Source organism: Condylura cristata, unplaced genomic scaffold (assembly GCF_000260355.1).
Source record: "Condylura cristata isolate star-nosed mole 26May11 unplaced genomic scaffold, ConCri1.0 scaffold00045, whole genome shotgun sequence".
Taxonomy (NCBI): domain Eukaryota; kingdom Metazoa; phylum Chordata; class Mammalia; order Eulipotyphla; family Talpidae; genus Condylura; species Condylura cristata.
The window spans coordinates 399,926-416,955 of record NW_004567146.1 but is presented as its reverse complement, the minus strand read 5'-3'; the positions used below and the strand labels follow the sequence as shown (position 1 = coordinate 416,955).

The 17,030-nt window shown below is 58.3% G+C and overlaps 3 protein-coding genes across 5 annotated transcripts in view; 1 reads left to right on the top strand and 2 right to left on the bottom strand.

The window, feature by feature from the left end:
- The first annotated feature begins 1,194 nt into the window (after window positions 1-1,194).
- Window positions 1,195-6,374, top strand: REC8 (REC8 meiotic recombination protein). The gene is made up of 19 exons (XM_004694523.1): window positions 1,195-1,250; window positions 1,343-1,411; window positions 1,522-1,664; window positions 1,739-1,814; window positions 1,916-2,033; window positions 2,705-2,789; window positions 3,129-3,208; window positions 3,421-3,538; window positions 3,621-3,693; window positions 3,774-3,865; window positions 4,030-4,079; window positions 4,422-4,571; window positions 4,905-4,971; window positions 5,045-5,208; window positions 5,415-5,463; window positions 5,693-5,756; window positions 5,870-6,001; window positions 6,075-6,181; window positions 6,283-6,374. The coding sequence occupies exons 1-19, from the start codon at window positions 1,195-1,197 to the stop codon at window positions 6,372-6,374; spliced, it is 1,785 nt and encodes a 594-aa protein (XP_004694580.1).
- A 41-nt stretch (window positions 6,375-6,415) lies between these two features.
- IPO4 (importin 4) lies at window positions 6,416-14,754 on the bottom strand. Its single transcript, XM_004694600.2, has 30 exons — window positions 14,570-14,754; window positions 14,405-14,491; window positions 14,200-14,279; window positions 14,051-14,092; window positions 13,515-13,644; window positions 13,239-13,418; window positions 12,943-13,008; window positions 12,766-12,867; window positions 12,597-12,680; window positions 12,210-12,374; window positions 12,068-12,121; window positions 11,798-11,907; window positions 11,401-11,509; window positions 11,130-11,259; window positions 10,826-10,939; window positions 10,606-10,719; window positions 10,367-10,487; window positions 10,108-10,219; window positions 9,890-10,005; window positions 9,697-9,774; window positions 9,563-9,620; window positions 9,365-9,470; window positions 9,082-9,275; window positions 8,877-8,924; window positions 8,407-8,532; window positions 8,074-8,282; window positions 7,830-7,962; window positions 7,641-7,745; window positions 6,952-7,018; window positions 6,416-6,876 (listed from the first exon to the last, which is right to left on the bottom strand). The coding sequence occupies exons 1-30, from the start codon at window positions 14,636-14,638 to the stop codon at window positions 6,746-6,748; spliced, it is 3,240 nt and encodes a 1,079-aa protein (XP_004694657.1). The 5' UTR covers window positions 14,639-14,754; the 3' UTR covers window positions 6,416-6,745.
- A 216-nt stretch (window positions 14,755-14,970) lies between these two features.
- The window catches only part of TM9SF1 (transmembrane 9 superfamily member 1), an 18,115-nt gene continuing 16,055 nt past the window's right edge, over window positions 14,971-17,030 (bottom strand). For all 3 annotated transcript variants that reach the window (XM_004694602.2, XM_012734043.1, XM_012734042.1), the window contains one exon: window positions 14,971-15,627. In XM_004694602.2, the coding sequence (XP_004694659.1) occupies window positions 15,234-15,627 (394 nt within the window). In that variant the 3' untranslated portion in view covers window positions 14,971-15,233. The remainder of the gene's footprint in view (window positions 15,628-17,030) is intronic.

The window sequence follows — 17,030 nt, the reverse complement described above, 5'->3', positions numbered from 1 at the left end:
AAAAAAAGTTGTCTTAAATGCACAATTTTGGGGGTAAAAAAAATGACATGTATGGTAACCATACAACTTAATTTTACAAAGAACCGTTTGAGGCAATGGCTTTGTAGGTAGAGAAGTGTGCCCTTATATCCAACAAAACTCAAGTCTATTTCAGTCAGGTGAGCCGGTTCCCAAGAGTTAAACAGCCAGAAGTGTGACCACAATGGAAGCTGCTCAAGTTTAGGAAATGACCTGGCCAAGTCCTCTCACTGCGTCCTGTGAGATCTGACTTCCACCCCATTGGTCACCGCTTGCGTTTCTACCGCCCCAGTTTGCAATAGGCACAAAGTGCCAGGGCACAAAGTCGGACCAATGAGTAGATCATTTGGGAATGGGGGTAAAGGGCAAGGTGTAACCGCAGGCCAGACGACCCGAGCACAGCCAGGGCAGATGCCCCCGGCTTGACCCCACCACCCTGGTTGCCAGGCTCACAGACCCGGAGCCTGGGGTTTGCTCCCCACTCATTGGTCTGCAGAGAAGCGTCTCCGAGGAATCTTTGTTACCAGCGGCCAGGACGAGAGCCCATTGGTTCAGGAACCCTCACAATGGCCGGCTGCGCGCAGGAGTCTCCGGATTGGTTCGCTGCGGGCGGCGGGGAGACCCCTGTTGCCTTAGCGCGGGCAGGCTCCCCGGCGCCCGGCGTCGAGCGCGCACCAGACAGCCTGTTCCCCATTGGCTGTTCGCGGGGCCGCCGCCTTCTAAAGAGGAGCTGGGGCCGAGCTCCGGAGCGCGTGCTCGGTGGGGCGGGACCAGATCCCGCCCTATCCCGCCTGACTGCGACCCCCACTCCTCCGCTGGGCCTACCGTGCCCCCTCGGGAGCCCCCTCTCCGTGAGACCTCTGCACCTGCAATCTAGAACTCAACCAGTAAAGGCCCAGAAGTTCGAAGCCCGCGGCAGGTGTGCGAACCCACTCGGGCCCGCGGGAGAGGGGCATCCTGGCCCCAACTGTGCGCCTCTGTCTTGTGCTCCCCTAAATCGATTGCCCTCCAATTGTTTATCGTTTCATTTCTTTGGTTTCTGGGTAACCCGCTGTGGCACGCGTCCAGAATCGTGTACCTCTCCAACCCCAACCCCGTTAGGAATCCAGCGTCCCAGATTTCTGATTCGCGATCAGAATAGAGGCTGGTGGAAGAGGGTGAAACCCACGAGGGACGATGTTCTACTATCCCAATGTGCTTCAGCGCCACACTGGCTGCTTCGCCACCATCTGGTATGGGCCAGGCTTGCAGAGCTTGCCAGGAGGGCATGCCCACGGGCCTGCTGTCACCCCTGCTCCAACCCACCCCACCCTCCACTCTCCAGGCTGGCAGCCACCCGAGGCAGCAGGCTGGTGAAGCGGGAGTACATGAATGTGAATGTGGTGAAGACATGGTAAGCCCAGAAAAAGGGGGCAGCTTGGTGTGTTTGTGGAGCAGTGTTGGGTTGGGGGTGGTGTGGATGGGAGTGGGCACACTGGTCACTGGGGCATACTGTTCCCCTAGCGAGGAAATCCTCAATTATGTGCTGGTACGAGTGCCACCCCAGATGCCCGGCTTGCCACGGCCCCGCTTCTCTCTCTATCTCTCAGCCCAGCTCCAGATCGGGGTGATCCGGGTCTACTCTCAACAGTGCCAGTACCTCGTAGGTAAGGATGGCACCGCTGTGCTGGGAGGTAGGGCAGAGCTGAGCGTCCTCACCCAAGTCTCTCCCTGCCCACAGAGGACATCCAGCACATTCTGGAGCGCCTACACCGCGCGCAGCTGCAGATCCGCATCGACATGGTGGAGACGGACCTGTGCGTGTCCCTCTCCCTGCTCCCCCCTTTGGTAGGGAACTCCCCTGCTTGGTGTCGGGCCCTCTCAGTCTCAGTTCTTGACAGCCCCCATTCTCCCCAAGGCCCAGCCTGCTTCCTAACCGTCTGGCCATGATGGAGAACCTGGAAGATGCTCCAGACCCCTTTTTTGGCCTGATGTCTGTGGACCCCAGATTTCTCAGCCCCTTCAGTATCCCTCAGGTAGGGTCATTCTACTGGGGCACCTCTGACCGATGAGTTGGCAGGGCAGGGGTCAGGGGCTGCTAGGTTTCTCTATGACCTCCATGACCTCCAACCATCCCCGACGTCCACACAGCGTGGACAATGTCACTCCCTTCACAGATGCTTGCCAGTGGCAGCCCCTGCAAATTGCAGAGTAGCACTGGGGGCTCTCTGGACCCCGGTGCAGAGCTAGCCACCCCCAGACAGCTCTCAGCATGTCCTCTGGGCACCTTTTTGGTTCCCCCACACCAGTCTTGCCCCTTATGTCCCCAAACCGCCACATTCATGCCTTTGTTTGTGCCATTTCCCTAGCCCATTACAGACACCCCTCATTCCCTACTAGTTAAGCCTCACCTATCCTTAAGCACCTGCTTCAGATGCTGCTGTTCTCTCTCAGACATTTCTCTCACTTCTGGTCAGAACCAGGTGTTCTCTGGAGTTTAGTGCATCATCAGGCCCTTGTTTTATCCTTTGTGTTGATCTGTTGGGCTTGTATACACACTTGTCGCCCCACTGGGCTGGGTGCTCCTGGACATGGGAGCTCCTGGTAGGCACATACCATAGAATGTTACATTGTTTGAATGAGGCTGTGCAAGGGGGAAGAGGTTGCTGCTGAAGCTGAACCTTTTGTCCCTGACCCCTCCCCAAAGATTCGACACCTCCTAGAGGCTGCAACTCCAGAAAGAGTTCTTGAGGAGACCCTGCCGGAAGTCCCTACAGAGCCTAGGAAACCAGGTGAGCAGCCTTCTTTTTGGTGAGAAGCATAGGAAGGCCTGAGAGTTGAGGACATGACCTTTTTTAAGCTTTAAAGAGCCAGATTCCATTGGGGACGCTTTATGTTAATCCCTTCACTGCTTCACAGTAATTCTGAGGTCAGAATTCTTACCCCCGTTTTACAGAGGAAAGAGGGGTCCCTCAGTCTATCTATATACCTAGTGTCGGATTGCCGGTGACAGGCCTGGAGCGGATTAGAAGACAGGCTGACCTGGCTCCAGCATCCGTGCTTTAGCTGGCCACGTGGGTGTAGGAACTTGGGAAGAAGCAGGGGCTAGTGTGACTTCCTTGACTTCCCAGAGAGGATCCAGGACACCGTGCTGTCTCCCAAGCTTATCACCATCCAGGATGCAGAGCCCATACGCATGCTGCAGATTGAGGTGAGCTGCCTGCACACAGCGTCTGTGGCCGGTCCAGCTTCTGACAGCCCAGGCCCTTGCACCTATGTCTCTGCCCCCGCAGTCCTGTCTTCCACCTCCATTGCCCCAGCCCCTGCACACTCAGTGGCTTCCTCACGTCCCCGGGTGGCCTGCCCCCGATGTCGCCTAGGTCCACTTGCCTTTTTCAGAAATTACATGCTCTCTCCCAAAAGGGTGAGCAGGACCTCCCCGAGGTCAGCCGCCGAGACTTGGACCTGCTGATTGCCGAGGAAGATGAGGCAATCTTGCTAGAGGAACACCGGCGAGGCAGGCCTCTCCCGGCACTGGACGGTAATGCTCCTGGCACAGGCATGCTGGGTCAGGGAGTGCTCCCAGCTCTTCTGCCTCCTGAGCCCTGATCATCTCTCTGCAGAGTCCAAGGAGGAGCCCCGGGGCCTGGAGGGGGACATCACAGTTCCCCCGCTCTCACCTCCAACTCTTGTACCGTAAGGGTGGGAACCCCTGGGTCAGGTGGGGGACCAGTGCTGGGAGAGATGCATCATTTTTCTCGCCCATTTCCTGTCAGGGTGGAAAGGCCAGCAGAACCAACTTTGAGCCAGACCCTGGACCTTGAAGCACCGAAAGTGCCAGGCTGGGAGCCTGGGGCCCCACTTCCTGGTGAGTACCTGCCACGCCTGGGAGCCTCCTAGGGACACCTGCACCACTACTGGACAAGAACCTTGTATTCCAACTTGCTAAAGGGAGGGGCCTCTAGATTTTTGCCCAAGTGGCTACAAGGACATGGGGTGCGGGCAGAGTCAGAACCTGGGGTGTCGTTGCAGAAGTGACTCCCCCGCAGAAGCTGCCTCTGCCAGCCCCACTCAGCCCAGAGGTGAGTAGGGCCCCTTCTAAGCCTGCTCCTTTGCCCTCCCCTCCCAGCGCTGCTCAACCCTCTTCAGCTTCCCCAAGCCCAAGGTCAGTGCTAGTGGCCTTCATGCAAGTCAGTGGACAGATCGCCCTGCCACACCCTATCCTGTCAGCCTGACCTCCCAGATGCTCTGTTCTGGTCCCCAGTGGGAGCTGTCCAAGCCCTTTTCCAGATATCTCAGGCCAGGAGCCTGTATGCAGCTCACCAGGGTGGTCCAGAACACAGGAGTGTTCTGCCCACAGCCAAGGCTGGTTCAAGGCTGGTCTGTGTGGCCCTGCCCCCTCCTCCCCACCCCTCCCCATGCAGAGGAGGAAGCCGCCGGTCTCTCCATCTCCTGAGAGCCCACCACCCCGCCGCCACCGCCGCCGCCAGTTACTCTTCTGGGACAAGGAGACTCAGATCCCCCGGGAGAAATTCCAGGAACAGCTACAAACCAGAGCCCACTGCTGGGAGTGTGTGAGTGCCACTCAGGCTCTGGGGGCGGAGGGAGTCTGGAGGGCCTGGGCCAGGGCCAGGGGCAGGTGCAGGCTGGACTCGACAACTCCGGGACATAGTGGGAACAGTCCCCAGTGCATGCCTGGGGGTTGTACATGCACAACTCTCCGTGCTCTTTAGTGGCCATGCTGGCACATCCAGGGTACCAGTCACAAAGCCCAGCTTTAGGAATGAACAGAGCTGGTAGGACATGAGCCAGGAGATGGAAGGCCAGAGGCGCAGGAACAGGCATCGCGGGGAAAGGGTAATGAGTGGCGCCCTCCTAACCAGCCTCTGCACTTGCCCACCACACAGCCCATGGTGCAGCCTCCTGAGAGGACCATCATAAGCCCTGCAGAGCTGTTCCGAACCCCGACTCATGGTAAGGGTGTTGGGAGTTGGCATGTAGGATCCTCTGAATTTGATGTTCCTCACACCTCAAACCCTGTCCTTAGCTGGCTGGCTACCACCAGAACTGCTCGCTCTCTGGACCCACTGTGCCCAGCCACCTCCAAGAGCACTCAGGCGAAAGCCACCCCAGGAGCCGGAAGAGGCTGCTGAGAGGGAGGTGGCAGCCGAGGAAGAAAGGAGAAAGACTGAAACGCTGAGTGACATTGAGGTAATTCCCCTTACCCCTTCCTGGAGACTGGTCTGCTTGCTGGAGCTCCAGTAGGCTGTCTCCTGCTCACGTGAGCCAGCAGTGCCGAGTCTTGGGCCCAGGTCGTGTGCTGTCCTGGAACCAAAGCTGGCTCAGCAGTGGGAACTTCACCCCTGACGCAGGTCTTCTGTGGTACTGGGTTTCAGTGGTCTCTTTCTTATTCCCAGGTCCTAAGGGAGACCCAGGAGCCCAGTGGGCCCCTTATGCTGTCTTCAGGTAAGCACTTGGCGAGAAGGGGACGGTAGACACTACCACACTTATCCCTGTCCAAGGGAAACTGGTACCCCAACTGCCAAGTCTTTATCAGAGGGAACATGTAACACGGTAGAGCACATGTTCTTCAACCTGGGTGCTTTCAAGTCACTGCCCACCTATGGCAACCAGTTCAACCAGGTGGCGCTAAGGAGCCTGGCCCTCCCCCCAAGACCTTCCGCTTCCTCCACAGAGCTGTCCCTGGAAATGGCTGAGGAGAAGTCCCGTACCAGCCTCATCCCCCCCGAGGAGCGGTGGTAAGCAGCCAGCCCGGGTGGGTTTGGCCTTAGCCTGCCAGGTGGCAGACAGCAGCCGGGATGGGTGTGCCGCTGCAGCTGCCTTCTCTGCCCCAGCTCTCATGTTCTCTCAGGGCCTGGCCTGAGGTGGAGCAGCCGGAACCCCCTGCATTGCCCGTGGTGCCTGAACTCCCTGAGGTGCCCATGGAGATGCCTTCAGAGCTGTCACCAGACCTGGAACTGCTGAGCCTGGAGGCTGTGCACAGGTACCAGGGAAGGGGCACCCTCGGTGGGGTGGGTCTGGGCCGGGGCCTACACTAACAGTTCTCATCCCCACAGGGCAGTGGCACTACAGCTGCAAGCCAACCGGGAGCCCGACTTCAGCAGTCTGGTGTCACCTCTCAGCCCCCGCAGGATGGCTGCCCGGGTCTTTTACCTACTCCTCGGTGAGTGTGGTCACCTGTGACGGTCACCTGTGTGTTAGGGACACGCACACCGGAGGCCACTGTAGGAATGTTCCAGCTCACCCTCTCCTCCCTCTTGCTAGTGCTCTCGGCACAGAAGATCCTTTGTGTGGAACAAGAGGAGCCCTACGGACGTCTCCTGATCCAGCCCGGGCCCCGTTTCCACGTTGGCTAGACCATGAACAGAGACGCCAGGAAATCAGCTGTATTAAACATGTTTTGCCTCATTAGACCCTGGCTTGCCTCGTTTCTGAACCTGCACTTCTAACTCTGTATCAAAGCTTCTGTTCAAGCAGAAAACAAACTGCCTTTATTACAGTATGATGTCATGGATCTGCTGGCATTGTCCCACTGTGGACCAGATGGAGTCCCAGAACCATAAGGCAGCAAGAGGGCTCAGAGTCTCCAGCTGGGAACCGTAAGGCAGCAAGAGGGCTCAGAGTCTCCAGCTGGGTGTGAGAGTCCCAAATCTTTGGTAAGGTGTGTACTGGAACTGGGGGCCTGGACAGGCGCTCTTCTCTCCGGCCCAGCTGCAGCCCACAATATCTAGGTGAGGCCCAGGGCAGCCTGAAGCTCTTGGGCCTTGTCGCCAGGCAACGAGCCTAGTGCTGAGTGGAAGCTGTCGTTGTGCTGTTTGGCCAAGAAGGTCAGGAGCAGCAGCAGTGCCGTCTTTGTGTCTGGAGAGAGTGGAGGAGGGTTGACGCCCAGCCCTTAGCTGCCCCACACCCTCCGCCCAACACTGCCCCCCTCACCTGCCGGGATCTCATCAGGCAGCACGAGGCTGCAGATGCGCAGAAGCTCGGGAGCAACATCTACAACCTGCAGGAAAATGGTGACTCAGGGGCAGCAGCACCCGGGGCCCCAGCACTAGGTGGTGGGGACAGAGGGGTGTCGCGCCAGGACTGTTTGAGATTGATAATGATTCAGAGGCATCCAAGACAATGGGAGAAGAACCCATGAAACACTTTCCGGAGGGGACAGGATGGTGACCTAAGGTCACTGACGTCCTGGTCTCAAGACCAAGATGCCAGGAGCTCCACTAACCAGCTGCTAAAGCTGTTGACACTAACACGAGTCCAAACCCAGCCACTTAGTACAGATATGTTCTCCTCAGAATATGCTCTATAGGAATGGATGGTGGGGTGGCCCAGAGGTACCCAGGTTCAATAGAACAGTCTGAAAAATTAGGAAACTGGCCTCGGAAAGCAGCAACTTCTGGCTGAGATCAGAGTAGAAATGACCACGGAGCAGGGTGTTTGCCTAAGGAAAACCACTATGTGGAGAGGGCGCCCTGGCTCCCCTGCCGTAAGCCTGGCCGCCGATCCTTGGAGATCGATGAGAAGACAAGTGTGGAGTGTGGCCGGGCAGCTCAAATTGCCGCTGCCTGTCACCGAGACCGGAGTGTCCAGATCCCCTTCCTGGGTACCCAGCTGGAGGTTACCTGGTCAGGGCTGTTCCGGTACAGGAAGCTGAAGAGGTGCCCGATGGTGACCCACTCCTCCAAGTCCTCCTTCAGGGGCAGGGCATGCAGCAGAGCGGCCAGCACCTGGACACACAGGGCTCAGGGCGCTGGCCCTGCCGCCTCTGGACCGCCCCGGCTCCTGCCCTGCCTAAGGCCCTCGTCTCTCACCTGGGGCTCTGGTTTCCTGGTGGGACTGGCCATCAGTAGGCGGGCGAGTGCCCCACAGATGTTGTCTCGGACACGGTCATGGCGCTCCCTGGCCAGGAGGGGCAACAGGAGCCCCAGCAGCTTAGGGAAGTGTCTGGTTCACAGTCAAGGAACAGGGACACACAGCAGACCCCTCCCGCAGGCCTCAGCCTGAGATGCCCTCCCCCCTCCTCACCCTGCCGCCCCCACCTGTAAGCGAGGATACTCCTGGGCGGGGCGACCCCCATGCTCTGCCAGCACACCCAGCCCAAAGATGGCATTACTCCGCACCTCAGGGTCTGCCTCCCGGGCAGTGCTCAACAGCACAGGGAGCAGCCGGGACACAAACTGAGCTGAGGCAGGACCCAGGCCCTGAATGGACTCTGCCAGAGTCCCTACTGCAAAGGACTTCTCTGCCACCGTGCAGCTCTGTTTCTGTTGGGGGGAAGCGAGCACGGCAAGTCACCCAGGGGCTAGGGCAGGGTAAGGGCGAGGGGCAGGGCTGGGCACAGGGCACAAGGGCAGAACGGAGTTAAAAATCGGAGAAGAGAGCACTCACCGTCTTGCAAAGCAGTAACGGCAAAAAACCAGCAAAGAAGGGGGCAAAGGTGTCTCCCCCGGCTGCTGCAGCCAGGGCAGGGAGGGCCTCACCAGCATGCTCCAGCAACATGGCGTCATATTCAGCCTGTGAAGCCAGGTCAGGTTTGGAGCAACGGGCCAGCTCTGTCACTGGGGGCACCCTACCTGCTCTGCTACTTCTCCAGGTGGTCCCAGGCCTGCCTGTGGTCAGCTTGTGTGCAGTACTGTTTTGCTTCCTGGTCCTTCTCACCTGCTGACCCGAGCCTGCCCCAAACCCCCCCTCCGGGAAGCAGCCCCTGAATTGCCCCTGCCTTAGTGGGAGCAGAGTTGTATCATTCTGAGCCATTTCCAATCTTCTAGCAGTCCTGGTTCTGCCAGCCAAGCCAGCACACTGTCCACCCCTGCCCGGGTCGCCAGGCCTGTCCTACGGTGTGCGTTCACAGCTCCCACCTGCTCCTCTTCCTCATCCTCCTCCTCATCCGTGTCCTGGCAGGCTGTCTGTGGAAAGAGGCAGCCCAGCTCAGGAAGAGGAGAGCCGGGGCTCCCCTGTCCCCTCCCTTGGTAGAGGGAGGCAGAAGCTGGACTTGAGGTGTCTGATGATGCCCATCTGGCCAAGCCCTCCACAGGCGCCCCTGCCTGTGCCCACCCCACTCACCTTCCTCTGCAGCACAGACTTGAGCATGCTGCAGAGCTCAGCAAGGCGCCCGGGGGGTTGCAGTGTGAGGGCCCCACAGCTGCGCAGCACCCCAGTCAGGGCCTCCAGCACGGCCATCACCACCTGGCGCTCACGCTCCCCATTCACGGCCTGCATGTAGGATGGCACCACCCGGGCCAGGGCAGCCTGCAGGGCTGGGGACATTCTTGGCTGAAGCCCTAGGCAGACCCAGCGCGTCCCTCCCCACCAGAGGCCCAGGCCAGCCCAGGTCTCCCCTCCTCACCAGCACTGTTGGGTTCTGAGGGGCAGCTTTGACAGGCCTTGTGCAATGCACAGCAGAACTGACCCAGGGCTTCGTGTGCCGCCTTACGCACATTCAGGTGAGGGCACTGCGGGGTGAGGAGGGCAGGTGAGCCTGCTCAGTGTGCGGGCCAGCCCAGAGCCCAGAGCCCAGAGCCCCAGGACTCACGGGCACACTCACCTCCAGCAGCTTGAAGACTTCTTCGAAGGCAGCCTCCATGTAGGGAAGAAAGGCCACACTGTGGGCAAACACGTGGCCATGGGGAGGGGGTTCGCAGGCAGCGCTCCCAGGGTGAGGGAGGGGCCGAGCCTCACCTGGCATTCACAGAGATCTCCCCTAGGGCCGCACAGGTGCCTTCCTTCTCGTCAAAGAAGGCGTTCTCCACACTGTACCTACAGGCGGGAGGCAGTGGCCGTCAGGCCTAAACCCAGCACAAGCAGGAGCGGATCCAGCACTGAGCCCGTCCAAAGCTGGATTCCTGTGAGCAGAACAGCCCCCCATTCTCACCCTGAGATTTCAGAGTCTTCCTCCTCTTCCTCATCCTCATCCATGAGCTCCTCCTCTTCTTCCTCATCACTCTCGTCATCAAACAGGAGAAAGGAGCTGCTTCCGTCGTACTGAGGCTGGGCAGTGGCACAGCAAAGACTGGCTTAGTGGACCCAGGAGATAAACCCCATCCCAGGGCCCACCTTCCCCACCCGGTCCAGCCCACCCACTCTGCTCACCACAATGCCCTCGGTGGAACGCAGTGATAACAACATGAGTGTGGTGATCTGCGGCAGGTAGGGGGCCAGGCCTTCACCCATCAGCCCTGATAAGGCTGCAAACAGGCTGTACCTGGTGGAGGCAGGTGGACTCTGTGTCGTCTTGACTGTTAGAGCCAGACCAGATGGGGGAGCCTGGGGAAGCCTATGGTTTAGACCAGAGGACTGGGGCCGTGGAGCCAGCGGGTGGGCAGGATTCATGGGGAGAGGGCTCACTCACGTGCAGCGCCGCAAGTCAGGGTCGTCTACCTGGTCGCAAAGGCCCAGCCCCAGCTGGCAGCATTCCTCAGCCAGGGGCCTCATGGGCTCCCCCACTGCTCGTGCCAGCACCCCCAGTGTGTCTGTGGAGGCCACAGCATGTTAGCACTGGGACGCAAAGGCATCTGCACCGCGCTGGGGAAGAGTCCTGGGAACACCAGGTGAGCGTCAGCCTTTCCCTGAACTGGGACCCCGACTCACCCAGGCTCTGGATCTGCACAAGCTGAAGGTCCTCATGGCCTGTCAACAGGAATTCCCGCAGGTGCTCCATGATGGTGGGGAAGTAGGGCAGCAGGGCGGCCTGGGCAGCCGTAGCTGCAGGGTGAGGAGGGTCAGAGCTGAGGGGGGAGCTGGGCAGGGCCACTGCCACAGGACTTTCTGAGTGAACCCACGCCCCCACCTTCTGCTCACTGTGCCTCACCAATGGCCCCCAGGGCGCTCACAGCCAGCTCCTTGGCCCGGGGACTGCTGGGGCTCCTCAGGGGCTGCAGCATGCACTCTATAAGCTCCGGAAGGTAGGGCTGTACTTTCGACCCTGTAGGAGAAAGCACTCCCTCTAACAACCCACACACATCTCACTCCTTGTGGCGGCCCACCTCCTGCCAGGCTAACCCTCCTTGCCCACTGCGGCCCTTTCCCCACCGCCACTGGGTTTCAGACAGTTGCACCTTGGCCTCTTTGGCCAAAGCGCTATCCCCCCCTCAAGTCCCCACTGTCATCACTACCGAGGTTCTCCACAAAATTCTCCAGGGCATAGCAGGCCTTGGCTAGGTGTTGTGTGTGCCCTGGAGGCACCGACTTCAGGTAGGCAAGGAGCAGTGGCATCACCTCCCCTGAATAGCTGCTGATGTGAGGCTAGGGGAGAAGAAGGTAGCCCGAGTCAGCTCAGCTGCAGGGCGCACACTTAGTGCCAACAGAGGAGGGATGCCCAAGGGGATGAGGAAGAAGGGAAGCTGGGCCCAGAAAAGGGGAATGCCCACATTGGGCCCTGCTGACCTGTAGGTTCTCTGAGAACTGGCCCAGGGCAAACAGTGCAGCATTGCGCACAACTTGTGACGGGTCCTCCAGGCCTTTGCACACGACCTGCAGCAGCGGAGGCAGCAGTCTGATCAGGCAAGACAGAGGGCAGGTCTGAGGGCGGGGTCCATAAGCCCTAGGGGACCTGCTGTCCTTACTCCGGGAAAGCCCAGGCTCTCTGTCACCAGAGGGTGGCATCACCCCTAGTTCCTACGGTTGGAGTAGCCGCGTATTTTGTCTCCCAATCCAGACACTTCTGAGGGAGGGGAAGCACTGAGGCTGACTAGGCTTGTGCAAGCACGGACCAAGGCCACCATGTGCTGTGTTGTCTTCCTCCCCGTGGCCCGCCCTCACTCCGGGACAGGGGCATAAACACCTCTGTCTGATGTGGTCGCCAGCTCCATCGGACAGCACAGCCAGCACCAGGAGCCCTGCCTTGCGCTGGTACGGACTCTCGCTCCGCAAGGCCTCCTCCAGCATGGGCATCTAGAAGAGTACGTGGCACACTCCTGAAACCCAGCCCGAGCCTGCCCATTCCTGGGGCAACAGGCCCTTCACCCACCAGGGCCCAGGCAGCCTTGGCCTTAGGGAACCAAGCACACCAGCAGGTAGGAGCACCAAAAGGCCAGGACAGATTCACACTCACCAGCAGGGGACAGAGCTTCTCTGGGGGCAAATGTAATGCCAGCATGTCCACGACCTAAAAAAGTTGCCGGTCTCCAAATCTGCCCCTCACACCTCCCACAGTCACTGGCTGCATGGCCCCCAGCAACCTTCCTTCATCCCACCTGTACAGCAAAGTGCTTAGGAGTCTCCCCAACCAGTCCAATTTCCAGCTCTTCATCCTCAGAATCCTCATCCTCAGGGTCCAGCTGGCCCGGGGGGGGCTTCGCAGCCATTATAGGGAAGAGGGTTTGCAGCAAAGGTGGCAGGAGACGACTCTTCAGTAAAGCCTTCAAGAGGATGGGTAGAATAGTATCTCTAAGAATCTGCTCCCAAGATGGACTTGCCATTAAAAACTCCAGTCTTCCAAGGGATCTAGCAAGACATTCCTAACCTCCCACCCAAGAATTAGGAAAAAACCCAGACCAACTACGGTATTTCAGATACCGGGAGATGAAGAGAAAGTCCCGAGGATGAAGATGTGGCTGGAGTGATGTGTCAGAAGCACTCACCTTGCTCTTGACTTTCACCAAGAAAGCGAGGCAGCAGAGAATACGCACACGTATTGCATCGCCCAGGGCCACATTTCTAGCCACCTATCCAGAGACTAATGAGAATCAAAGACAGACAAGGAACCTTCCAGCAAAACAAGCAATGGGGGTATGCTCACTCCAGACTCACCCCCAGGCAGAAGTTGAGGACCTCAGAGAGGTGGGAGGTGATAATGGGCACCTCTGACTCCAGCAGTTCATCCAGGGCCTCCAGGGCCTCACAGGCCTTTGCCTGCCAGACAAGTCATTAGGTTACTATGTTCTTCTCCAGGGACCAGACTGGATGCTCCTGCCCACCTGTCCTCACCTCATCTACAGGGATCAGAGTCTGCACAGCCATGATGAGTTTGGGCACCAACATCCGTGCAAGAGGCTGGAGGACACAGGATGAGCTTAGTCACAGTAAGCATGATGGACCCTAACCTGAGAGCCTAGAAGCTGACAGCTTCCTGGAAGCCTGGACACAGGAGGAGCCCAGGACCCCACCAAAGTATCCCCTCTCAGTTGTTAGAAAGAGCAAAGGGCAGAGAAAATCTGCATCCCCCAAGGGTGAGAACAAGAACAGAGGACAGGGAGCCAGGGAAGGTGAGGCCCACATCTCACCACATCCTCAGTGCCGAGGTAAGGGGCCATGGTGGTTAGAGTGCGCAGGGAGTAGAAGAGGAGCCCAGGAGAGCCCACCTCACCAAGGGTCTCATTTAGAAGCCGAAGGAGTTCCCGGTGGTGTGGTTGGAAGGCCTCGGGCCGGGAGGACACCAGCACACTTAGCAATAGAAGTCCCATCTGTTCAGGAGGAGGATGAGAAAAAAGTGTCCACGGTCCAGCCAGCTTCTTCAGCCCTCCTTTCCAACCATGTGATCACCAAACACACACTCTTACCTCTCTCTCAGGAAGGTGGGCGCTGTGGGTACTGTGTTGAAGTAGCTGCATGAGCTGAGGCCAGGCCTCCAGGCCTTCCTTTCGAAAAATGGTGGCTGCGAGCTGGGCCAGACTAAGGCTCACAGAGTGCCTGCAAAGAGAAGCCCCCGCCCCAATCACCCTCCGATACCTTCCCTTGCAGTCACTAGCCCAGCGGCCATGTGGTAGCCAGTAAAGAAACCTCCAGGAGTGGGTACTGAGTCTTTGCCCAGTTGGGCCACATGAGACAGCCACTGAGAGAGATGGCAGTCTGTGGGTGAGGGATCTGGTGAACCCGGCCTCATTTAGACTGTTTCAGTTCCACACCTCTAACTTAGGTTTGGCAGGGCACCACAGCCCAGTCAAGGAATTTTGTCTTAAGCAGTCTTAGAATTCTTGCTCCACCCTTGATCTAGAAATCAAGTCCCAGCCTGGAGCTGAAAGAGAAGGCAGAGACCCAACGGGGATCTCGGCCTGAAGTCCGTCAGAATCCTGAGAAGCGGCGAGGAGGCACTTACGCAGTCTCTCTCTGGAGGGCCGTCAGAACCAGGGACTTGAGGCTGGAACACAGGTGGCAGGTATTTGGGATTGAGCCTGCTCCGGAGCCGCCACCGCCCGGCGCGCCCCGGCCCCGGCCCCGCCCCGCCCCGCCCTTGGCCCAGCCCACCTCTCTCGGTGATCCGCGGCCAGCAGTCGCCAGCGGGTGCTTAGGCGTCTGCGGGTCAGCACGGCCGCAAACTGGCGGATCTGGGACGAAGAAGACGGCATGTCTGGACTTGGGCAGCTAAGTGCTGAGTGGGCCGCAGGTGCCAGTGCCGGGGCTTGACCAGAGGGTAGGGTGGGAGCCTCGCGGGAAGGGGCAGGACAGTCACCTGAGGGTCGGCCGCCGAGGCCAGCAGGTCGCAGAGCGCCGGCAGGGCGGCAGGGTCCCGGAGAGCGATCTGGAGCTGCTCGGTGGCCTGGGGAGAGGCTGGGGGTCAGTCTGGCCCGGCCCGCAACCTCCCGCGCGGTCCGGCATTGCCCCTCCGGCCCCGTACCCGGCGGATGCGTTCGGTGTCGGGTTGCAGCAGCTCCCGTAGGATCTGCTCCAGGCCGGCGGGCTCCATGGCAGCCGCCGAGCCGCCGCTGCGAGGCCGGTAGGGGGAGGGACTGCACGTGGAGATTCTGAGACCCACTTCCGGCGGAAAGGGCGTTGCTCCGCGCCGCTCCGGTCGCCGGGGTGATTCACTCGCTTCCCACTGCGGACTCCAGCTCGGCCGCTTCCGTTGGGTCGAAAGCCCGCGGAAACAGGACTCTGCTGACGGAGGTTCCCCCGGCCGAGAGTTCCCAAGCTCCGCGCAGAGCTGGAGTCGCGCGCTGTCAGCGGCGGATTTGGCGTTCTAAGGGACCCTGCCCTTAACTGTCGGGCTCACGTTCCTATATAGACACCAAACCCTTTTTCTTAATAAATTTTATTTTGATATTTGTAAAATGAAAAGTCAGGGCCAAAACGAAAGGCAACTTAAAATGTTCAAATATATACTCCTTGTATAGAGATTTATAATTCCCAGGCCTCTCTGGGGAAGGGAGGCCCAGCGCACGGAGGGGAAGGCTACAAGTGCCGGCGCACAATTGAGTCATTCAGTGAGAAGAGTTGGTAAGACATCAGTAGGGTGTGAAGAACGAACGGGAGGGCAGAGCAATAGTTTTGCCCCCCAGTGTTCAGTCCATCTTGAGGTTAACATAGATGTAGCGGATGAACTTCAGGGAAGAAAAAAAGGAAATGGTACCCAACATAAGGAAGAAGATGTAACCTGTGAGTAAGGAGTAGCCAAAGAACTCTACTGTCTGTACCGCCCCTGACATGTTGGAGCGCCGGGCATAGTAGAAAACTGAGTAGAGGAAGATGAAGAGCCCAGTGGAGCCAACACTGAGCACAGATCGCCACCACCAGCGATAATCCTCCCCAGACAACTGGAAGTAGGTGAGCGCAATGGAGATGCAGGCGCCGACACTCAGCAGAATGGCGAAGACGAAGAAGAGGATGCCGTAGAGGGTGTACTGCTCCCGGCCCCATACCGTGGCGAAGATGTAGTAGAGCTCCACAGAGATGGCACTGTGAAGAGAGACGAGGCGCACTGACGGGCTGCGCGCTGCCAGCACAGGGGCCAGGCCAAAACCCAGCCACCACTCGCGCGCCCCGGGAAGGTGAGTACTCGCCACTCCCCGCTTTAGAGCCCTGACCTTCTGGGGATCTTTTACCTCTGATTAGCGGCTCCCAGGTCCAGAACATCTTCCTTGATAGTTTAAGAGCAGGAACCTTGTCTGTTTATTTTCTACTGTCTTATTGTTTTTCTGGCACTGGGGCCCCCCACCTTCTGGGCATACATTCTGAGACCCTCAGTGGATGCCTGAAACCTCAAATAGTACTGAATGCTATCTACTCATATTATGTTTTTCATATATATATAGTTTATATATGTATACCTACACAATGTATAATTTATAAATGAGACACAGTGAAAGTGCCTTGTAATTATTAACTACAACTAATAAAATAGAACAATTATATCAAATATACTGTAATAGAAGTTATATAAATGTGATCTCTCAAAATACCTTATTGTACACAGTATTATGGAGCTGTGGCTGGCTACAGATAACTGAAACCATTAAAGCAAAACTACAGATAAGGGGCAATTAATATATTAAATAAACTGTGAGTAATCAAATGGACTTTAAGCCCCACCTGATACCTGTAGACACCAAAGTCAGAAACCGTGGTGAAAGGAGCATTATCTCTGGAGAGCTTTATACGTGAGATATCCTGAGCCGATTCAAACTCGGTCCTTGAGAAGAGGAGGCATCATCTAACGATCTCTTAGTGGTAGATGCCTGTTCTCTCCACTCTCTCCGGTGAATCCTCTTACCCCCCTCCACACACATACCTCTGGCCTACACCCCAGTTCTTGTATGCATAAATAAGTCTTAAAAAAACAAACCCCACTCTAGAACACTAAAATAAATTATCTTAGTGGTAGAAGTGAACCAGGACTATCACTGAACCAGGCAAGGGTGCAGGGAGAGAGAGTGGTGAAAGGACAAGTGAAGGGCAGGGAAGGCCGACCTGGGAGTGAGGGCCATGGCGACCTGGGAGTGAGGGCCATGGCGACCTGGGAGTGAAGGCCATGGCGACCTGGGGATGAGGGCCAGGGCGACCTGGGGGTGAGGGCCATGGTGACCTGGGGGTGAGGGCCAGGGAGACCTGGGGGTGAGGCCAGGGCGACCTGGGGTGAGGTCAGGGCGACCTGGGGGTGAGGCCAGGGTGACCTGGGGATGAGGGCCTGGGCGACCTGGGAGTGAGGGCCAGGGCGACCTGGGAGTGAGGGCCAGGGCGACCTGGGAGTGAGGGCCAGGGTGACCTGGGGATGAGGGCCAGGGCGACCTGGGAGTGAGGGCCAGGGCGACCTGGGAGTGAGGGCCAGGGCGACCTGGGAGTGAGGCCAGGGCGACCTGGGG

What these genes read in the sequence shown, in the direction of transcription:
- REC8 (XM_004694523.1), top strand. Translation starts at nt 1,195, where the DNA reads ATGTTCTACTATCCCAATGTGCTTCAGCGCCACACTGGCTGCTTCGCC. An exon ending in TCACCTCCAACTCTTGTACC is followed by an intron (nt 3,694 to 3,773) that starts GTAAGGGTGGGA and finishes ATTTCCTGTCAG; the next exon opens with GGTGGAAAGGCCAGCAGAAC. An exon ending in CAGCCCCACTCAGCCCAGAG is followed by an intron (nt 4,080 to 4,421) that starts GTGAGTAGGGCC and finishes CTCCCCATGCAG; the next exon opens with AGGAGGAAGCCGCCGGTCTC.
- IPO4 (XM_004694600.2), bottom strand. Translation starts at nt 14,638, where the DNA reads ATGGAGCCCGCCGGCCTGGAGCAGATCCTACGGGAGCTGCTGCAACCC. An exon ending in ACACCGAACGCATCCGCCGG is followed by an intron (nt 14,492 to 14,569) that starts GTACGGGGCCGG and finishes GCCTCTCCCCAG; the next exon opens with GCCACCGAGCAGCTCCAGAT. An exon ending in AGTCTGTGCTGCAGAGGAAG is followed by an intron (nt 8,925 to 9,081) that starts GTGAGTGGGGTG and finishes CTCTTTCCACAG; the next exon opens with ACAGCCTGCCAGGACACGGA.